The 18,214-nt window shown below is 41.0% G+C and overlaps 1 protein-coding gene across 1 annotated transcript in view; it reads left to right on the top strand.

Moving 5' to 3' along the window:
* Positions 1-18,214, top strand: part of TRPC7 (transient receptor potential cation channel subfamily C member 7) — a 73,712-nt gene that overhangs the window by 55,219 nt on the left and 279 nt on the right. Inside the window, exons 7-10 of the mRNA XM_075715162.1 lie at positions 6,387-6,582; positions 9,761-9,982; positions 12,890-12,970; positions 17,443-17,518. Coding sequence (XP_075571277.1) covers positions 6,387-6,582; positions 9,761-9,982; positions 12,890-12,970; positions 17,443-17,518 — 575 coding nt within the window. The remainder of the gene's footprint in view (positions 1-6,386; positions 6,583-9,760; positions 9,983-12,889; positions 12,971-17,442; positions 17,519-18,214) is intronic.

Raw genomic sequence — 18,214 nt, 5'->3', positions numbered from 1 at the left:
ACCTATGGAAAAGTGGCTGATCTTGCAGGGCTCAATCCATTCTGGTCCATTGCTGCTGTGAGGTCTGCTCAGACAGTTTCTATTCCAGCTGTGTGGGGAAGTCACATCCAGACTTTGCCTGGGAAACTTGTACCACAACCTCTGGCCCTGGTAGCCAGCTCAAGGCCTGAACATAGGGAGGTGTGTAGTTCAGAAATGGTTATTTCTGGAAATCAAAATAACAGATCAGGAAAATGTTTTGTGAGATGTTCAGTTTAATGAGTCCAAAGAAGCAGTGGAGAAGAAGTTAAACCTAAGATTAATGTTCTTAAAACTGCTAGCCAAAATGTATGTAAAATAAGGGAAGATTTTGCTTATGTGAGGTCTGTTTTAGGATACCACCTGAATGCAGCTGTGATTATTAGGTGCACATCTGCGGACCCAGCTGCTAGTCGTGATGCTCAAAATAGCAAAACAAACCAGGATGCCTAGGCTGTGTTTCTTAAATCCTGGCTGGGTACTTTTCAGCAGAGACCATGCGAAAGCCCCACAGAGCATCATGCCAGGTTACCGGCCGCGCAGGGCAGTGGGTCTGCCTGGGTCACACTCACCTGGCAGCGCTCGCTGGGTGGCCACAGAGCCCTGTGGAGGTGGCTGTGCCAGAGGCCCTGTCTCCACCTCGTCAGGGAAGTCAGGAAGAGAAAGAAGTTGGCAAATGCTTCAGGAATGAGGTTCAGACTAAGGCTGCTTTTGAAAAGGGAAAGCCTACAACCCTTTGGAGGTAGCACGAAATGCAACCTTGATTCTCCGGAACCCTGGGAACTCAAGCCCCAACTCTATGGGGGACAGCTGAGGTCCTGAAGGAGCTTTCAGAGGAGGGGACATCCTGGTGCCCTGCTGTGTCTGAGGGACGTGTCCCATGCATCCACAGGAAAGCCTCCTCCCTTGCACTGCAACGTGGCACCAGCGTAGCACCGCGGCAGTCAGCTTTGTGTCTCACAGAACTCCCATGACTTGCCTTAGGGACACGGTGGGGACTCTCCTTCCCACACGCTCGGCCGTGAGGGAAGAGGAAAGCTTGGCAGAATGTTTTCCCCTTGCTGTGATCTGACTTCCAGACAACTGCATCACCCTTGTAATGCCTGAGCCCACGGCGTTTACCTGATGCAGAGCAGACAGCAGCTGGCATTTGATGCGTCTTTTCTCTAGCATGTCACACGGCGAGCTGGGGGCTTAGCTTGTAGCTCCTCTAGGAGAAATGACCTTTTCAGCATCATTTCTGTCCTGCGAGTGGCTGTTTCCTTCCAAATGTACAGGAGGCAGTTTTACCACACTACCCTCTTGTGTGACATGTATCTTGTAACACAGTGTTTACTTTCTCTAACTGAGCCAAATACGCCTTCTAGACCTCTCCTCTAACCTCAGGCTACATTTTAATAGAAGGATTTATGAGGCCAGATGCAATTACATTTATCTGTGCTTGGTAGTAAGGTAGAAGAAAATTGAGTGTGTGGGATGTGACTTGCTGCCTATTTGAAGAGAAGGAGATGCACTTGAAGCACAAGTCTTAATGAGAAGCTGAGTCGATACCATCTTTGATTGCCTGGTGGCACAGCAACCCTCAGTTATAGTATCCCCTGGGCACGTCACTAGAGCACGTCACTGACAAATTCCAGTCTCTGATGCAATGCCATGCAGTAACTCTCTTATTAGCACTCATTAGCTAAGTGGATCTTCCAGTAGTTCCTATCTTTTGATGGGAATAATGAGCAAACATTGACTAAAATGATAACTGCTCAGTGGAGTAAAGATTGCTTAAGTGCCTAAGGGATGTTTGGGTTGGGGAGAGTCTTGTCAAAAGGCAGTGCTCTTCCTCCTTAACCTCAGCCTGGTTACTACCTATCCTGGAGGGACTTCATGTTGCTATGAAGCAACTTTTCCATGAGCATAAATTTTCCTTTTAAGAATTTGGAAGAGATTTAAAATAGACTTACTTTCTTCTGATTACTTAAACACACAGGAGTGTCAAATGTTGATCAGTGAAAATGAGCCCTTTCATCATATGAAACAAAGAGCATAGATTAACATTCATCCTGAAAATCCTTCTCAGGCATCTCATTCAACAAGCTAAAAACCCTGAGGTATACAGTCTCAAACAATTTTAATAAGCTAATGACAAGGTTATATTGGCAGATGGGCAGCTGCCAGCTCTAGCAATGTTTCCTTCTCTATTTCTTGTGAGCTGCCTGTGGGCCTTGCTGAAGGTGGCAGGCTCCTGCTGCCATTAACTTATTCATAAAAAGAAGGAAGATTTCAGTATTAGAGCTGAATAAAGAACTTAACTGTTCATTCACTGAAAATTCACTGGGGCAAAGAAGAGTAACGCTTACTTTGGTGTCCTCATAACAATTCTGTGACTTCAGAGACATCACTGAATGCATTTTCTGGTGGGCATGTTTGTGAATTCTAATGAGGATGGGTGAAATTTTACAGAAAGCAAGTTTTATACTCAGAAACATGACTATTCGACTATGGGACCTGATTTTCAGAGATCACTTGGCTAGTCATGACAGAAAAAGACCCATTGGATTCGTGCACTAATTGATTGTGGCCAGTTTCAAAGGGCATTGCATTGACAGCTCACTGGAAAACCTCAGTGAGAAACTTTAGACAAACAGCTACTCACTGGTATAACTTCAAATTATACATTTAAGAAAGCCACAGCTTCCCAGGGCAGTATGTAGGCAGAAAAAAGAGTGTACATTTGCCCAGATAACAGTCAGAGGGAATTGCTTGCTTAGTTCTAATGATAGCAACCAGTGAATGTTTGGTGTAACTTAGCTTGCACCTTCCCTTGCTATTGCACTTTTGAAATCATGTGCTCCATTTTGCTTGTGTTGCCATCTACAGAGCAAGCACGTAGCACCCCAGTGGCCTCTGAACCAAGTTATCATGCAAAGTTTCTGTCATTTCTTCCATTTGAATGTTCTGGATGCAAAGGAAGTAAAGATGCAGTGGACTTTACTTCACACAGTTAAATACAGAGATTATTTAACCAACCATGGTATACTTTCAAAATTTTTTTTAAGTTCTTCAATGCTGAAAAGTAGACCATTTCCACGACAGTTGCAACCCACCCCAGCTATGTTTATCTGTTTATTCTATGCTGTGTACAGAACACAGCTCTTGAAACAGCCTGTAATTAAGAACATGCTATGCAAACAAAATCGAAATGGAGGCAAGACTGATTGTGTTCATCTTGCTTTCTGCATCACAAATCAGGCTGAAGGCTACAACGCGAGGTTTTCTGTCTCCCCCTCTCCCCAAAGGGAAGTGTGACTCACTGTTCAGTGCCAATGTTACTTCGAGGCTTGAAGGCTGTTTTCTTCTCATTTTTCTTTGTCAAAATGTGATATTTTTGTAGAATATATTGACTGCATTGCTTTTTTGGCAGTGTCAAATCTCAACCAATCAATTTAAGGAAATAAGTCTGAAAGGGTGCCTTAAGCTTTCTTAAAGATGAGGACACAAGATTGACATGAAATCATAGCCTTGCTGTGATCTTTCTTGATGAAAGGCACACTGCTGTTTACAAAAGCGAGGAAAATCTGCAACTAGATGATTGCCTACGGTCTGTTTTCTTCCTTGATGCAAAATCTTTAACTTCTACAGGACTACGTGTATCGAAACAAAAAAGTCTCTCTGCTCTCTCCCCACTGCAACAGTCGGCTCTACCACAATAGAGAGAGAGATTGCAGTGTACCCATCTCCACAAGGAGCATCAGTCAATCTGCCACTGCCAGATCCTCCTGCTGCCAGGAGTTATCAGTCTGGGCAGGACTCCTGACTTCCTCTGTTCCTTCATTTGTCTGCCTTTGAGAAGGATAAAACACCCGCTGACCTTGCAGGAAGGGGGTAAATTGCTTAGCTGGCAACGAGGAGACACATCAGCATCTTGGAATCTTTGAGAACTTGGCTCCAAACATCCTCATCTCATGTTTTAGTGAGATGTTCTCAAAAAAAAAAAAAAACAACAACCCAGCTGATGTGACCTGTGACCTGTGCCAAATCTCATGCAATTTGGCAGTAATCTAAAAGGGAGAAGGAAAGAGCCATCCAGCCTTTTTGGAGGATAGGGATGGACTAGTACAGGGTCTCCTTAGAAATGTTTCCTCTACAAGAGGGAGACCTGCATCTGCCTGGGGCATTGCTAAGCACCGTTTTGGGGTGCTACGGATCAGGTCCACCTCTCACACCACCTTCCTAGTCCCACCACCACGGGCACTGCTCCCTTACTTGACGCTGGGAATAAGGACTATAAACATTTACACTGGCGCCCAGCACCCTTGCCCTTGCCTGCCGCCTCTGCAGCACTCAGGGCGGTCAAGGCCGCTCGCAGTCCTTAATTAACTTTTCAAGGAGAATCTGGCACCACTCCAGAGCAAAGGTTAATGCTTAAGCTGCAGAAAAGGAGCAGAGTTGACAAGTTGTATTAAAATCTGCCAGCAGGGTGGAAAACTAAAGGAACCTTTCCAAATTAAAGAAGGAAGGTTAATAGCAGGGTGCAGCTGGGATCAAGGCTGGGGGTTATGGTTTTTATTAGTTTGATAAGTGACTTAGGTGGTGGGTTTCAAAGCCAAAGGTTTTTGGTGTTATATGTGTTCTTTAACTGAAAAGTACAACATTTATAAAATAAGTGCTGGCCAGATTGCTACCATAAAATTGCGGGGTATCTGACACATTAATGCCAGCTACCCTTTGCTGCAGGTGAGGGCAGGAGACAAGAGCAGAGTGTTACAGGAGAGGAAATGTCCAGCAAGTGGAAAAGTGATGGCACTTGTTTGCAGCACAGTCATAGCTCATCCCACAAGTGTCTCTTTGCATGGTGTCCCAGCCTCGTGCAAAGCAGCAAGGGGGGTGAACATGATATTAGTGACTCTGGGTATCACGGAGACTGAAGACAAAGCCACATTTTAAATGAAGTTGGGCAACATCTACTTGAAACACCACTCAAGGTTACACAAGGCAATGCAGTTATACTGGCTGAGAATAAAACCTAAATATTTACTGCAGTCTTTCTACTACTTGTAAATGGAACATGGAATACTATAAGTTATGATGGGTGATAAATACCAGTTTGCTGTGGCAGAAAGAAATTGCCCAGTGCTCTCCACTAGCCTTTCAAAGGGTTGAAATTAATTTCTTTTGGTTTTATGCATGGTGTAATTGATACTGGAGTTGATGTAAAGCTCATCGTTCCCTTAGAATATGTCATAGTTTGTGTATATAATCTGTTTTTATGAACAGATTTAGCAGGATTAGGCTGCTACCCTAGTAAAAAATATTTCTTCAAAATAATTTGTCAATCGCATTGCTTTCTAAGAAGGCATTTACCTCCTGGCAGGCAGGGGGAGAGGGGAGGTAATTAACTGTTAACATGCTAAGGATTGTTCAGTGAAGGCAAAATTGTTTCTAAATCAAAAATTAAGCAAACTGCTTCCAAAATTTACCAACATCCCTCCTCCTCCTTCCTTCCTTCCTTCCTTTTCAGCTGTGACTGCTCCCCCTTCTGCCTGTTGTGGATTTGACTCCTCTGGATCAGACTCTCCTTTTGACCTGTCAGTCCAGCTGCATCCTTTCCAGCTCCACTTCTCTTTGTTATTGGCTTATTCCCCTCTTTTTTTCCTACCTTTCAACCTTTTTATTTTCCTCTGGTTCTTTCTACTTTCAAGCAAGGGTATTAATCAAATCAAATCAAAATGCCTCTCTGCAACATCTTCCACAACTCCTTAATTTCAAATTTTTGCTACCAATGCTTGGGCATCTGACCTGTTTGCAGTCCCAAAGCAGGATGGGAAGAAAATCAGACTATGGGCTGACTATATTTGCATTGTGCGCTTGCTATATTAATGCCACTAATCAGAACTTTTCAGTCACTCCTCCTGGGTAAAAAGTAATGCTTCTCTTCTGCCCTGGAAAGCGCATATAAGGAGGTCAAATTAGGTTCCTTCTTCCCTTTCCTGAATAATCTCTGCCTGTTGTCTCTGGACGAGAAAAAGGTGAGTGGATAGAAGTAAAAAGCCCCACACAAAAAGTTTCAAACTGCAGGTTGCCCATGAAGAAGTCCTTAATAGGGAAATAAAATCCAAGTGACAAATAATACACCTGAGAAGAACAGATGGAGCAAATAAGGGGACATTGTAACTGTATGGTATCAATCAGAAATTGTATTTATTTATCAAATCAGGAAATATGATTTGGCACATCCCTGGGTGATGGATAATGGCTTACAATTACTGTGGCCAAGGCATCATATTTATATTGGTGGTTTGCCACTTTTATTATTAGCATTTGGCCTGGCTAACCTGGTATCAACTCTCTAAAGTGATTGTTTGCTTTATTTTTAGGGTAGAAGAAAGTTTTAAAACTTTATTCTGGTCAATATTTGGCTTATCTGAAGTGATATCTGTGGTGCTGAAGTACGATCATAAATTCATTGAGAATATTGGATACGTACTCTATGGAGTATATAATGTGACTATGGTGGTGGTGCTGCTTAATATGCTAATAGCCATGATCAACAACTCCTATCAGGAAATTGAGGTAAGATAAGAAATCAGGTTATAAACTCAATGTACTTAATTATGACTGATAATGAAAATGTTAAAAAAAACCAAGGAAGCTGTAGCTTATTCCCTACGCAAGATTAGAGTGCTGTTGAAACACAGATCTTATGCTGTGTAAGAGTTAAGGCAGTGTCTGCCCTCCCCAAATTTGGATTGAATTAATAATTAACAAATAATCATTTCTAGAACAACTTCAACTTCCTTGTTGTTAATGACCATCTGTGAGTAAACCAAATTTCCTTTACATCTATTTAACGAAAGCAGCTTGTGATATTTTTTACTATGTTGGTTATGGTAATTTATTCACGTCTGTTACCTTAGCTGCGTTGTTTGTTTATGATAGATCAAGTAATATTTCATCTGGCTTTTTGCCCTGCTCTCTACTGCTTAAAAGCCCATGCCCATATAGGTCTGAAAGTAGCTAGTGATAGGACAAGAGGAAATGGGCTCGAGCTGTACCAGGGGAGGTTTAGATTGGATATTAGGAAAAATTTCTTCATGGAAAGAGTAGTCAAGCATTGGAACAGGCTGCCCAGAGAGGTGGTGGAGTCCCCATCCCTGGAAGCTTTCAAAAAACGGGCAGAGGTGGCACTTTCGGACATGGTTTAGTCTAGTCTACCCTTGTTTGGTTTAGTGTGGACTTGGTAATGTTAGGTTAATGGTTGGACTGGATGATCTTAAAGGTCTTTTCCAACCTAAACGATCCTATGATTCTATGAAACTCATGTATGCTTATTTAAAAATTCCATATTTTCCAAATACCAGGTATACAAGCTTGATATAGATTTTTTTTGAGGAGTGTCTAGGTCTGCAAAACATAACTGCATGAACGTTCACAAAAAGCAGCTTTTAAAGGATATGAACACAGCCGTCAAGGAATATGAATAGGTTTCTGCAGAAAGGTGTTTGCAGGGTTTACCCAACCTTGTTCAGTAGTATTAGTATTAGCAGACTGGATCTGCTGAAGGCTTTGGACATAAACAACTCCCTGCTAATATAAATAAAGGCAGAAAAAAAATTTATTTGGATAATGTTAATACTGAGTCACCTCTTTCTTCTGATTTGTTAAATGTCAAGTTTCTGTAGTTGGGTTTGTATTAATTATTTGTTCTAATCTCCCCTCAGAACCTGACAATGCAAAAGGCCAGAGCTGAAAATATTTTCTCACTGTAATGTCTGATTCATCCATGTACTGTAGTGCAAATATAACTCTATCTTTTCCGTGCTGTAACTAAGTCTAAATGTCAGAGAGACCTTACATATGTTCTCTGCCCCAGAAGATTTCCTGCATGCAGAAGGCAGAGTCATTTCCCCAAAGGTTTCTAATCACTTAGGATCAAGCATCTTCCTGAATTCTTTTCTACTGAAACAAGATTTACTTCTGATGGGGTCTCAGCCTCTTACTGCATTTTCTAGTTTATTGTAGTAGGTAGAGAAGCTCTTGAAAGTTTCTGACAAAAATTCTCTAAAAAAACCTGAATAGGTGGCCTATATTAACTTTCTGGTCTAAACTTTGTGATGACCATTTTCCTGGAAAAATACTTTATCATCCTTCTTAATTGCATGGAAATTTTCAAAACTTTGTTAAAGACTACTTGTAACTATCAGCAAACAAAACAAGTGTGAGCTATTTGGTCCAGATCCTCCTACTTGAGGACTGGGAAAAACTGGTAAATCTCATACTAGTTCCTTCCAATCCTCAGTAGCAGGGAGATTAAAGACAGAGTCATCCTACTGACTGCAGAGAAAGTCCCTTTTGCCAATGTGTTTATCTGATGACAGCAATGTCAATAACAAGAGAAGATGGTCATTACTTAGGAATTTAATTCCGTTATGGTCAGTAGAGACATGTTTTAGTGTTAGCTGGAGTGGCAAGACCATATTCTCATGCTTTCCATTGAACATATCTCTCCAGCTACTTCTGATTTTATTCTGTTAGTGCCTCAAGTATTAGTGCTTTCTGCCAACTTTGCATTTATGGAAAGAAAAAAATCCTTTTGCCAGCCAGAAACCAGAACTACTTCCACCAGGAGCTCCTTGGTTGCTTAACAGAAAATCACTAAAACAGTTCACAAGTGATTTCCACTAATTCAGCTTAAGGCTTCTGTGAGGTGCAACCTCAAGCAATGAGAAGGCCAAACGGCAGAAGTGAATGCTGCTCCATTGGCGAAGTCATATTGCTGTAACTGTGACAGAATTAATCTCAGTTCTGTTATGCCAGTTTTTGACTGGGTTTCAGAGCTACAGGGTAATCAGAGGTTATTAATTTCAGCAGAACACAGATGTGCATGAGTACGGGGTGTTGGCAGACCCATGTTTCTATTGATGCTGCTGGCCTCCATATAAACCACAATGAAAACAGCTGTAGAGCAGCTGTAACTCATCCTTTCTTTTGCCTGATAAATAGTCCTGATACACGGCCCTGACCATCCTCCTATAGAAATGCCAAGCAGATCCATAAAGTATGTACTAACCTTGCCCTTGTACTTGGAAGTGATCACGGCCCACCTTGATAGTTCATAAAGGAGATTTACAGGCACTGAGTGATGGACTTTTACTCCACCTTCATCAGCGGCAGGAGGTGAATAGTAAGAGAATTAAGGTGTATTGATCTAGAGATATTTGATGGTGAACGCAAACAGGATCAATGAGGAAATGAGCTAATAATAGAAGAAACCAGTGGCCCAGTCCCTTCTATGGGGGATTCCTGGCAAATGCAGTGATAAGAGTTAGGTGGCAGTTAGATAGTATTGCAGTAAATCAGTCTTTGTTGTTGTTGTGTACATAAAAGTTTCTTCTGCTTTCCATGACTTTGTATATGTTCTGACACATTCATTTATCAACATAACACAAGCACCAGATTGTTACTGAAAGGCAACCCTCTTGATATCCAAGGAAATAGTCTAGTATTTGGAAGACGTATACTCTCTGTTTACCCATTGCTTTGTTCAAATTTTCCTTATTTTGAGGTCACCACAGAGAAGCCTACAAAGAAACATTGTGTGCATGGGTCTTGGTTTGGCAAACAGAAATCTGATTCTAGTTAAACCCTACCTGTATGTTTGTCCTTGTCATAGCTAAATTCCTTCCTATTTACTAACTATGCATTTGGGTGTTGTGGTTTGTTTTTTTTTTTTTCCTCTTCCTTTCCCAAGGAGGATGCAGATGTGGAGTGGAAGTTTGCACGTGCCAAGCTCTGGCTATCCTACTTTGACGAAGGGAGGACGTTACCTGCTCCTTTTAATCTAGTGCCAAGCCCTAAATCATTTTATTATCTCATACTGAGAATAAAAATGTGCCTCATAAAACTCTGCAAATCTAAGGCCAAAAACTGTGAAAATGATCTTGAGATGGGGATGCTGAATTCCAAACAACGGGTATGTTGTATCTTCACTTTTCACCTTCTTTGTAGAAAAGATTCGTGCCAGGGACCTTCTGGAGGGGGTTGCATGGTATACAGGTGGACCAGGGTAGATCAGCCTCTTCCTCAGCCTCCTCATTGCATATAAGTTGGATTACATTGCATCTAGAGGGCCATCCCAGATTTGTGGCCTCCATTGCACTAGACAGTGTCAGGACACTGGGAAAAGAGCAACTTTTATAAAAGCAGGCACTTTTATAAGGGAGTTTCCCAAGGCCAAATAAGCAAGGTCAAAGACCAAAGGCAGAAAAGCAGAGGCACAAATAGGATCCCAGCTTGTCTGGCTCCTCATCTACCCAGCAGGCCTTTAAGCCTCTTCAAAACATCCACCTTCCTTTAAGTGATTTCCAAATTAATTTTACTTTCATTACAACATTTTCTGTCATTCCAGGTTTGGGAACAAGTTTGCAAGCAGGGCTTAATAATACCTCCTAAATACCTAAAGCTATGATTAACAACCTCTCTACTTACATCTGCCTAGTGATGTGTAGCCGCTAATAGGTGGATCCTGCCTCAGCCACCATCCCTTTGGTCATTTGAAACAGAAATTTGCTTTGCTAATACTGGCTACACGACGGCATGCTTTCCTCAGCACTAGTGAGTGTCTGCGTGACAAAGCAAGAGAGATGCAAGAATATGGTTAACACCCAAACCCTTCCCAACCGAATTAGCTTTGCTCCCCCATGGGAAAATGGCAGAGAAATTAGAGAAAATTATGTTGCCTGTGGAAATTATTATCTGCAACAATGTGCAGACCATCACTGGGATGAAGTGGTCCCACCACATAAATTTATAACAAACACAATCCTACTCACAGGGCAAGTCCACCTGCTTTACATTGGAGAAGAAAATGCCCAAAACATTCACAGGAACTCAGCCACAGCTGCTCCGCTGCTGTTGTTAAATTCAGTGGATCCAAAGATGCAAGGAGGCAGCTTTGCTTGAAAGTGTCCTGGCCTTTATTTAATTTTCTCATCTCAAACTGGGTTTGAAACAAGAGAACAACACTGGGAACCCATTCCTGCTGGAAAAGAAAAGTCCTCTGAAATGTGTTGTTTGTTATTTCTTACAGTCCCTGCATGTGAGAGGCCAATGTGGCTCCTTGGCAGGCTGCCCGCCTTTCTAGGGCAGCTGAGATGTGGGCAGCCTACCCCCAGTTTTAAGCTGGCAGAAGGGAAGAGGCGTACTAAGAGTCACTGAGGAGAAGGAAAGTTGGAGGAGGCTTTGCAGAGTTTGCCTTTGTAACGTGCAGCCTGCTTTTGGGCTTTGTCTGGATCTCTGGGCTTTCCTTGAAGGACCAAACAGATGAGCAATACAACAACTCATGGTGAGCCATTCAGCTCCAGGCAAAGCCCACGGCCTTGGAGGAGATCATGCTCCCATGACTTTAAGAGACCTGCTCAGGTCTGATGTTCATTCAGTCTCTGCCAGAGCCTCAGCTGGAGGGAGAAGTATATCCATGGGGTCTCCTCCATGTTATCAATTAATCTACCCAAGATGGTGAGCATTGCCAAGATATACAAGCATTTGGGGGCATTTTACTCTATAAATTCATTTAACAACTCTATTGATTACTGAACGACTCACTAGAACAGTGGAGTCTTGAAATGAAAGAAATGCTTGTCTTTTAACTATCTCAAATAATGATTAAAAAAGATAGTATTTTTAAAACATTATTTGAATCTAACCACACGAAGCTTGCTTTGCTTGAAATTTAATTTCTTCTTCAAAGCATAAACCAAAGGAATAAAATTTTTTTCTAAGCCTCTCCTTCCCCAAGCCACATGAGTGAAAGTGTCTGGCTTGCCCTTTTTCATGGAACTTATGCAAAATTCATAGTTTCCTTGGCTTTGACATAAACAATTAAGAGTATCAGTCATTTCCTGCTTGCCTGTTGATTTTGTTCACAGATCATCTTCAAAACAGTGTCTGTAAGACCATGGCACACCCGATGAGTGAGAAATAAAAAAAAAAAAATTACATGGTTACTTCAGACTTTTACTCCAACCATTATGAGCATCCTGATTTAAAAAAAAAAAAAAAAAAAAAAGAAAAAAAAATCATCTATTTCTCAGGATCTCTGGTCCAGTCAGGGAAGAAAATCCCTTACCTAGGGCCTTCCCTGGACGTACGCTTGCATATATAGGTGTAGAGGTCTATGATATGTATTGGCTCCTCTGGGTCTATGATATGAATTTATTCTTTTGAATAAGTGATTTCTTTTTCATTAGCACTTGGACCAAAATTTCAGAGGTGGAAAACAGTGACAAAGAAATAGCTTAAAAATATTGTGTGTAGGCTTCAGAAAAGTCCTTCAAAACTTCTAGAGTACAAAATTAGTAGCTGTGATGTCCACTGATAAAAAATAGTGCTCTATCAAAAAAAAAAAAAAGCGTTTCTTTGTTGAGCTAAAAAAGTAGCAAATTGTACTACTGTTTTAAAAAGACTGATGAAAATCAATTCTGTTTCAGATTTCGTTTTTGCATCACATCGATTTGTTCTCTTTAAACACAAGTATTTATTTTTCTTCCTTTCTTAAATTGTGTTCTAAATCAATAATCACCAATCTGTTTGAGATTAACATATTTTGTGCCTCTTAACACCTTCTTGTCTAAAACTTGTGTGAGAATACCATTTTTTGTCCGGACAACTTAGAATCCAACTTTTTTTAGTATTTTGTGGGTTATGACCCTTTCCTGTCTTTTAAAAGTTTACTTTTTTAGACCTGAATGTGCTGGCTTTTATTCTGCTCATACGTTGAACCGTTCCCTACTGTTTTTATACAGCTCGGTTTAGTTTGGGGCTGTCTGGGTATGAGAAGCTATCACTGATTTAATTATATCATGATGTTTTATAATTTCAGAAAGTTCGTTTTCACTCTAGCACTCGAAATACAGAAAACTTTTCTGGGAAGAACGCTTATAACAAGCCCACAAGATATCAGGTAATCACAGCATGAAAGCAGGAGCCAGGGAAGGGATCTGTCAGTGAACAGCTCTTACCTGCAAGGGTCATGTTTGCTTTCTTCCAGTCGATGCCATCCTGTGATGTGCCGGGCTGTGGCTTAGCACGGGCACAGGACCGGGCTGGGGCACTTCAGAGAAAAACGCAGCCTATCACCCATGGAAATACACCTGGTGTTAGCATTTGTCACGCTAATTCCACTCAAGGGTATTTAATTTAGTACAAGAAATACCATTCAAGCTTTAATCCTCCAGTCTTGCATTGACAGCATTTCATTTGTCATGACACAGCATCATCCGTCCAGCCTTTGCATTAACATTTGCATGTGCTTTCTCTGGCAGTGACTTGTCCTACCAAGCTAAACCTGCAATGTGGTATGGTTCAAAAATACCTGTGGCTGCAGCGGTGGCACGGGGTACCCCAGCCATCACAGGAATTAACGCAACTGTCTGTCTCAGCTGGAGTGTTTGTGACAGCAGATGTATTATTTCATGTGCACACATGTGTAGTAGGGTAACACAATACACAAAATGTAGCCCACAGGGGTTTTTCCTTATTTTTTAACATAAAGTGAAAAGGAATCTGATGGCAAGTGATATGTTTGAAGGAACTGACATTAAAGAAAGTTGAGGAAAGTAATAGTTAAACTGGACAAAATGCAAAATGGCAGTTCTAGAATTGGTTTGTCTTGTGTTGGCACAGCATCCAGCACAACGGGCTCCTAGGCTGTACAGCAGACCAGTAATAAATTTTTACTGGTTTTAAAAGTTTTCCAGGCTTTTGTGCCAGGATAGAAGGCATGTCTAAAAATCTAAGTTAGAAATAGGATACATTCACTCTGGCATCTGGAGTTAGTTGGTTTGATACCATCAAAGGCAAAGGGAAGAGATGATTGTGTCACGCTCAAAATAGCATTTCAGCATTTCTGACGTCTTCCCATCCATTCAAACCTACAGGTAATGGAAAAATGTGTCAGTCTCTGCTGGACTCGTTCTCTTCCTGTAGCTATTATTTCTGAATGACACCACCTAATGTTTGTGGTAAAGTAGACCCTTATTTCCAAGGTTGAAAAAGCCAAAGGCAGCTGTGAAAAATAGATAGAGAAAGATAACTACCTGTTATTTTGCTTTAATAATGCTCCTATTAGGCTTGCCTTCAAGGGATCTTAGAAAGTTTCAGGTGCTGCAGGAAGAAATTGCCTGAATAATATAAGAAGAGTGCAATAGTCTTGATTACCTAAATATAAAGAACAAACAGTTTGATAATCTGGCCAGCAAGTTTTCTCTGCAGCTTCTTGCTGAACTGTTTTCTTTAGTGGTATTTATCAAGTGACGTATCTGCAGCCTGCGTACTTGGAGTGCATGTACATACAGACAGTGGTCTTGAGGGACAACAAAAATACACAGAACCTAAACATGCAATAATTTGAAAAGTAGGAAGAAAAAGTCAACACACAGCTGCTGTGATCTGGGAATAAACTAGCCCAGGCAAAATGATGCCTTTATCAACCTCTCTTGAGCTGAGACTTTAAGATGGAGCATTGCTAAAATGCTGTGCTAAGTTCACAAGTTTTTCCCACTTTCAGCACTGCAGTCATGCTCTCATCAATGACTTAATCTACAAAACTCAGGAAAGGATTTGTCAGGAAAAAAATAAAAGGAATAGTTGTACTTCTAAAGGCTCAGAAGTATATTTCTTTACTGTTTGGAGAGACAAAATAGCAAAGAGGTGAGAAATGAGCATAGTCCTTTGCTCACTTCACTCTTGAGCTCTTCTACTGCCTAACCGATAACTTGCATTTGAGATCACCAGGTTTGAGATCTGATGCCCCAGTGAGTAATTTCTCACTGCTGACTTGCATCCGATTTTGACCAGAGACGTGAAGGTGCAAAGCATTTCCTCCCATTAGTGCTGCCCTGGGACCTCCCACACTCATGCCAGATGACATCTGCAGTGTCCACAAACACAGCATTGAGAAGAAACCTGTGAATTAAATAGCAGGGTTAAGGTCTGTAACAATGTGATCTTCAACAGCACATAGAGGTGAAGTCTGGAATAAAACACTATAAATAGCGAAATGGGAAGACATTATGGCCTCCACATTAAAGACAAGAAACTGAAGTCCAGCAGGACTTACAAGACCCAAAAAGCCTATGGTTGAACCAGAAACTGAGCCCCAAATCTCATGAGTCCTGTGCCAGTGCCTTGGCCACAAATCTGTCCTTTTCTTCTCGTTTCCTTTTGTACTAGAAAGTATAGAAGGTGTTCAGATAGCTGATGGCAAATACAGAGCTTGAAGGTTGTGCCAATTAATACATAAAAAAGATTGAATTCAGTGCAGAGTTATAATTCACAAATGCCTGACCTGTTCCTAGACCCTATTCTCTTAAGACCAACACTCAGTAGTTGAGTGTTGCACAGTATAAAAGATCTCTAAGAACTGAAGAATTTCAATTAACTTTTAGAGAATGGGGGAACAGTACTTAAAAGAAATCAGATGTATTTGAATTGTTTCAAGGTTAGCATTCATTACCAAGAGGCTGTCTGGAATTTTTGTTCAGCATTTCCCTACAGTAACCAGGATTATTTTGCCAAGAGGCTGTTTCACTCATAGCTAAGAGCAGCAGAACTGAGGAGAAAGGGAGAAGCAAAGTTTAGAAGCCACAGTGCAATACTGACACAAAACTGAATTGCTTTCCTAAAGCTATTGGCAGAAATATCTACTAAGTGACTAAGTAGACTCTTGTTAAAAAGTGGTCACATTTTTAATGTTTAGTTTCTGTAGACAAATCTGACTACAACATGTATTTGATAGACTAGGCAGCTTTAAGCTTGTGACTTCTATCACTCATAGTGGTTAATACAGGGTAGCATTTGAGTAGTGTCCATCAAGAATACAAGCTGTATGAAAACTGGAGTAGATAGATATTACGTTATCATATTTTTCCAAGTAATAAGAGCATTCACTGTGTGCTGATTCTTTGTTTTAGTCTAAACTTCCTCTGTCGTCTGTTCTGAAAAAAATAATTTCTTTTTGGATCCAGGATTTCCCTACTTTCCCCAAACATTACTTCATTTATGTTTTCTCAGGTGACAACCCTACCTCCCTCTGGATTCTACTACCTTGGCCACCTACAACACACCGTACGTGCACTGTGCCTCATCTCTATTGCATTAATGACTCACCTGGTTAGCCAGATGCCTCCTTGGTACAAGGACAGTCTTAGACATCCCATACTCCATGACTGCATGACATACACAAATTACTGGATCCTTCTTTGGTGTTTAGATGCCTTTTGCACTGCTATAATCCATATTTGACTACTAAGAAAAAAGAGCAGGTGTACTGATTTCTTAATTCAGATTTCACACTCTTTGCAGCACTTTTCAGTGATGTTCAAAACAGAGACATGTGATTGCTCTGTGAATAAGTGAGCCCATGCTGGGAGAGGCTTTTCCCTTGACAGCGGCCATCTGGTCAATGAAAGACATTTGTGTATCTGTTCTTGGAGGCTCACTGAGCTCTCCTCTGTTTGCAGAGGATGCACCTAAATCATTGTCTCTGATAGAGCAATCCTTTTTATGTTTATCACAGTTGAGGGTTTTTTTTCCCCATTGATGAGTGTTTTTTCTGCAGTGAAGAACTGGCAATGACGCAGGCCTTCAGCTGTAACCCAGTGTGTAGCCCAATACTGCCAAAGTTACTTGCCTTCTAGATAAATGTAACTTATGCATATTTGGAACAATATCACATTGCAAGCTCCTATCCATAGCCATCTTCTACTATTTCCATATACGCTGTTCCTTACTAACAATCATATCCCATTTTATAAATCTACATGGCTCTATTTTTTTCCCTGTGCATCTGCCATTTCCCTAAGAAACTTCTCTCACTTAAGCCAAGTTCTCCACTTCTGTTCAAACTCTCTTTTCTCTGTCCTTTGCTAAATTTATCTTCTCTCCTAAAACCCCAATTGCAAGGCAAACAGAGTCTTTCTGTTAACCTCGGGTCAGATCTTTAGCTCATCATCACGAGTGAATTTGCTAACATCATTAATTAACCACTTATTTCTTCCTGTAAAGTATTTTTTATTGACACATTAAACAGCAACATGCTAAAGGAAGTCTCTGGATCCCATTTCTTAGCTTGCTATTGGACCATCCGTGTTTTCTTTCTGTCTGTGGGACATATTCTACATTCATGTGCACCCCACAAAATACCCCAAAGTGCCTCACATGTAGGCTCATTATGGGATGGTTGTTTATCAACTATTGTAGTACAAATTCATAATATAAAGTAAATGGTAAATCAATAAAAAATTCTCTTTGCATCCTCTGAAGCCAGGTTTTATCCATAGTGAAATCAGGCATTTGAATTGCTCATAATGAGTCTAGAATTAAGGCAATGCAGATAAGCTCATGTTAAGATAAGTGTTTCTGTTCTCTTTTCAGAAAATAATGAAACGTCTGATTAAGCGGTATGTACTGAAGGCTCAGGTTGACCGAGAAAATGATGAGGTCAATGAAGGCAAGTGGATTTTTGTAATAGACACAGACTAGAGCATGTAATGTTATTGCTAATGATGTGGCCAGTAAGACGGTTGATCTTAGACAACATCCTCTGTAGACAGAGAGCGTGCTTGTGCTCGCACTAAGGTGAACACCTTCTTGTGCACCTGGCAGAGCATGGGAAGCTGAAAAGTCCTTGATTTAGTACAAGCACTACTTAGCAACAACTAAAACATCAGTGTGTTATCAACATTATTCCCATACTAAATCCAAAACACAGCACTATACCAGCTACTAGGAAGAAAATTAACTCTATCCCAGCCAAAACCAGGACAGTATTATAGGATCTGTCTTTACATAATCCTGCTCCGCCCTATAGTTCTACCTCTCCTTGCTTTACAACACCCGTGATATTGCCAACACCTAACCTTGTCTTGGGATCTAAGAAAAGCAATTTCTGACTGTACTGCCCATGCCTGTCCCAAGGACATTTTTGGAACTGGATAAGGACTTGTATGGCCATGGTGTCATGTAGAATTTATATGCAGATGGAAAAGAACCTGCTTTTAACACCTCTTAACTGCTACCCTCCTGCAAATGCCCTGTGTAGGTGGAGATGAATATGTGGAGATGAGAAAAAAGATGAACTTTACATACATACTTGCTAGTGCTGTCAGTACCACTACTGCAAGCTAATTCAAATATTAAGTGCAGA

This window comes from Pelecanus crispus, chromosome 8, assembly GCF_030463565.1.
Source record: "Pelecanus crispus isolate bPelCri1 chromosome 8, bPelCri1.pri, whole genome shotgun sequence".
NCBI classification, from domain to species: Eukaryota; Metazoa; Chordata; class Aves; order Pelecaniformes; family Pelecanidae; genus Pelecanus; species Pelecanus crispus.
The sequence above is the reverse complement of the archived record's forward strand: the minus strand, read 5'-3'. Positions and strand labels throughout refer to the sequence as shown.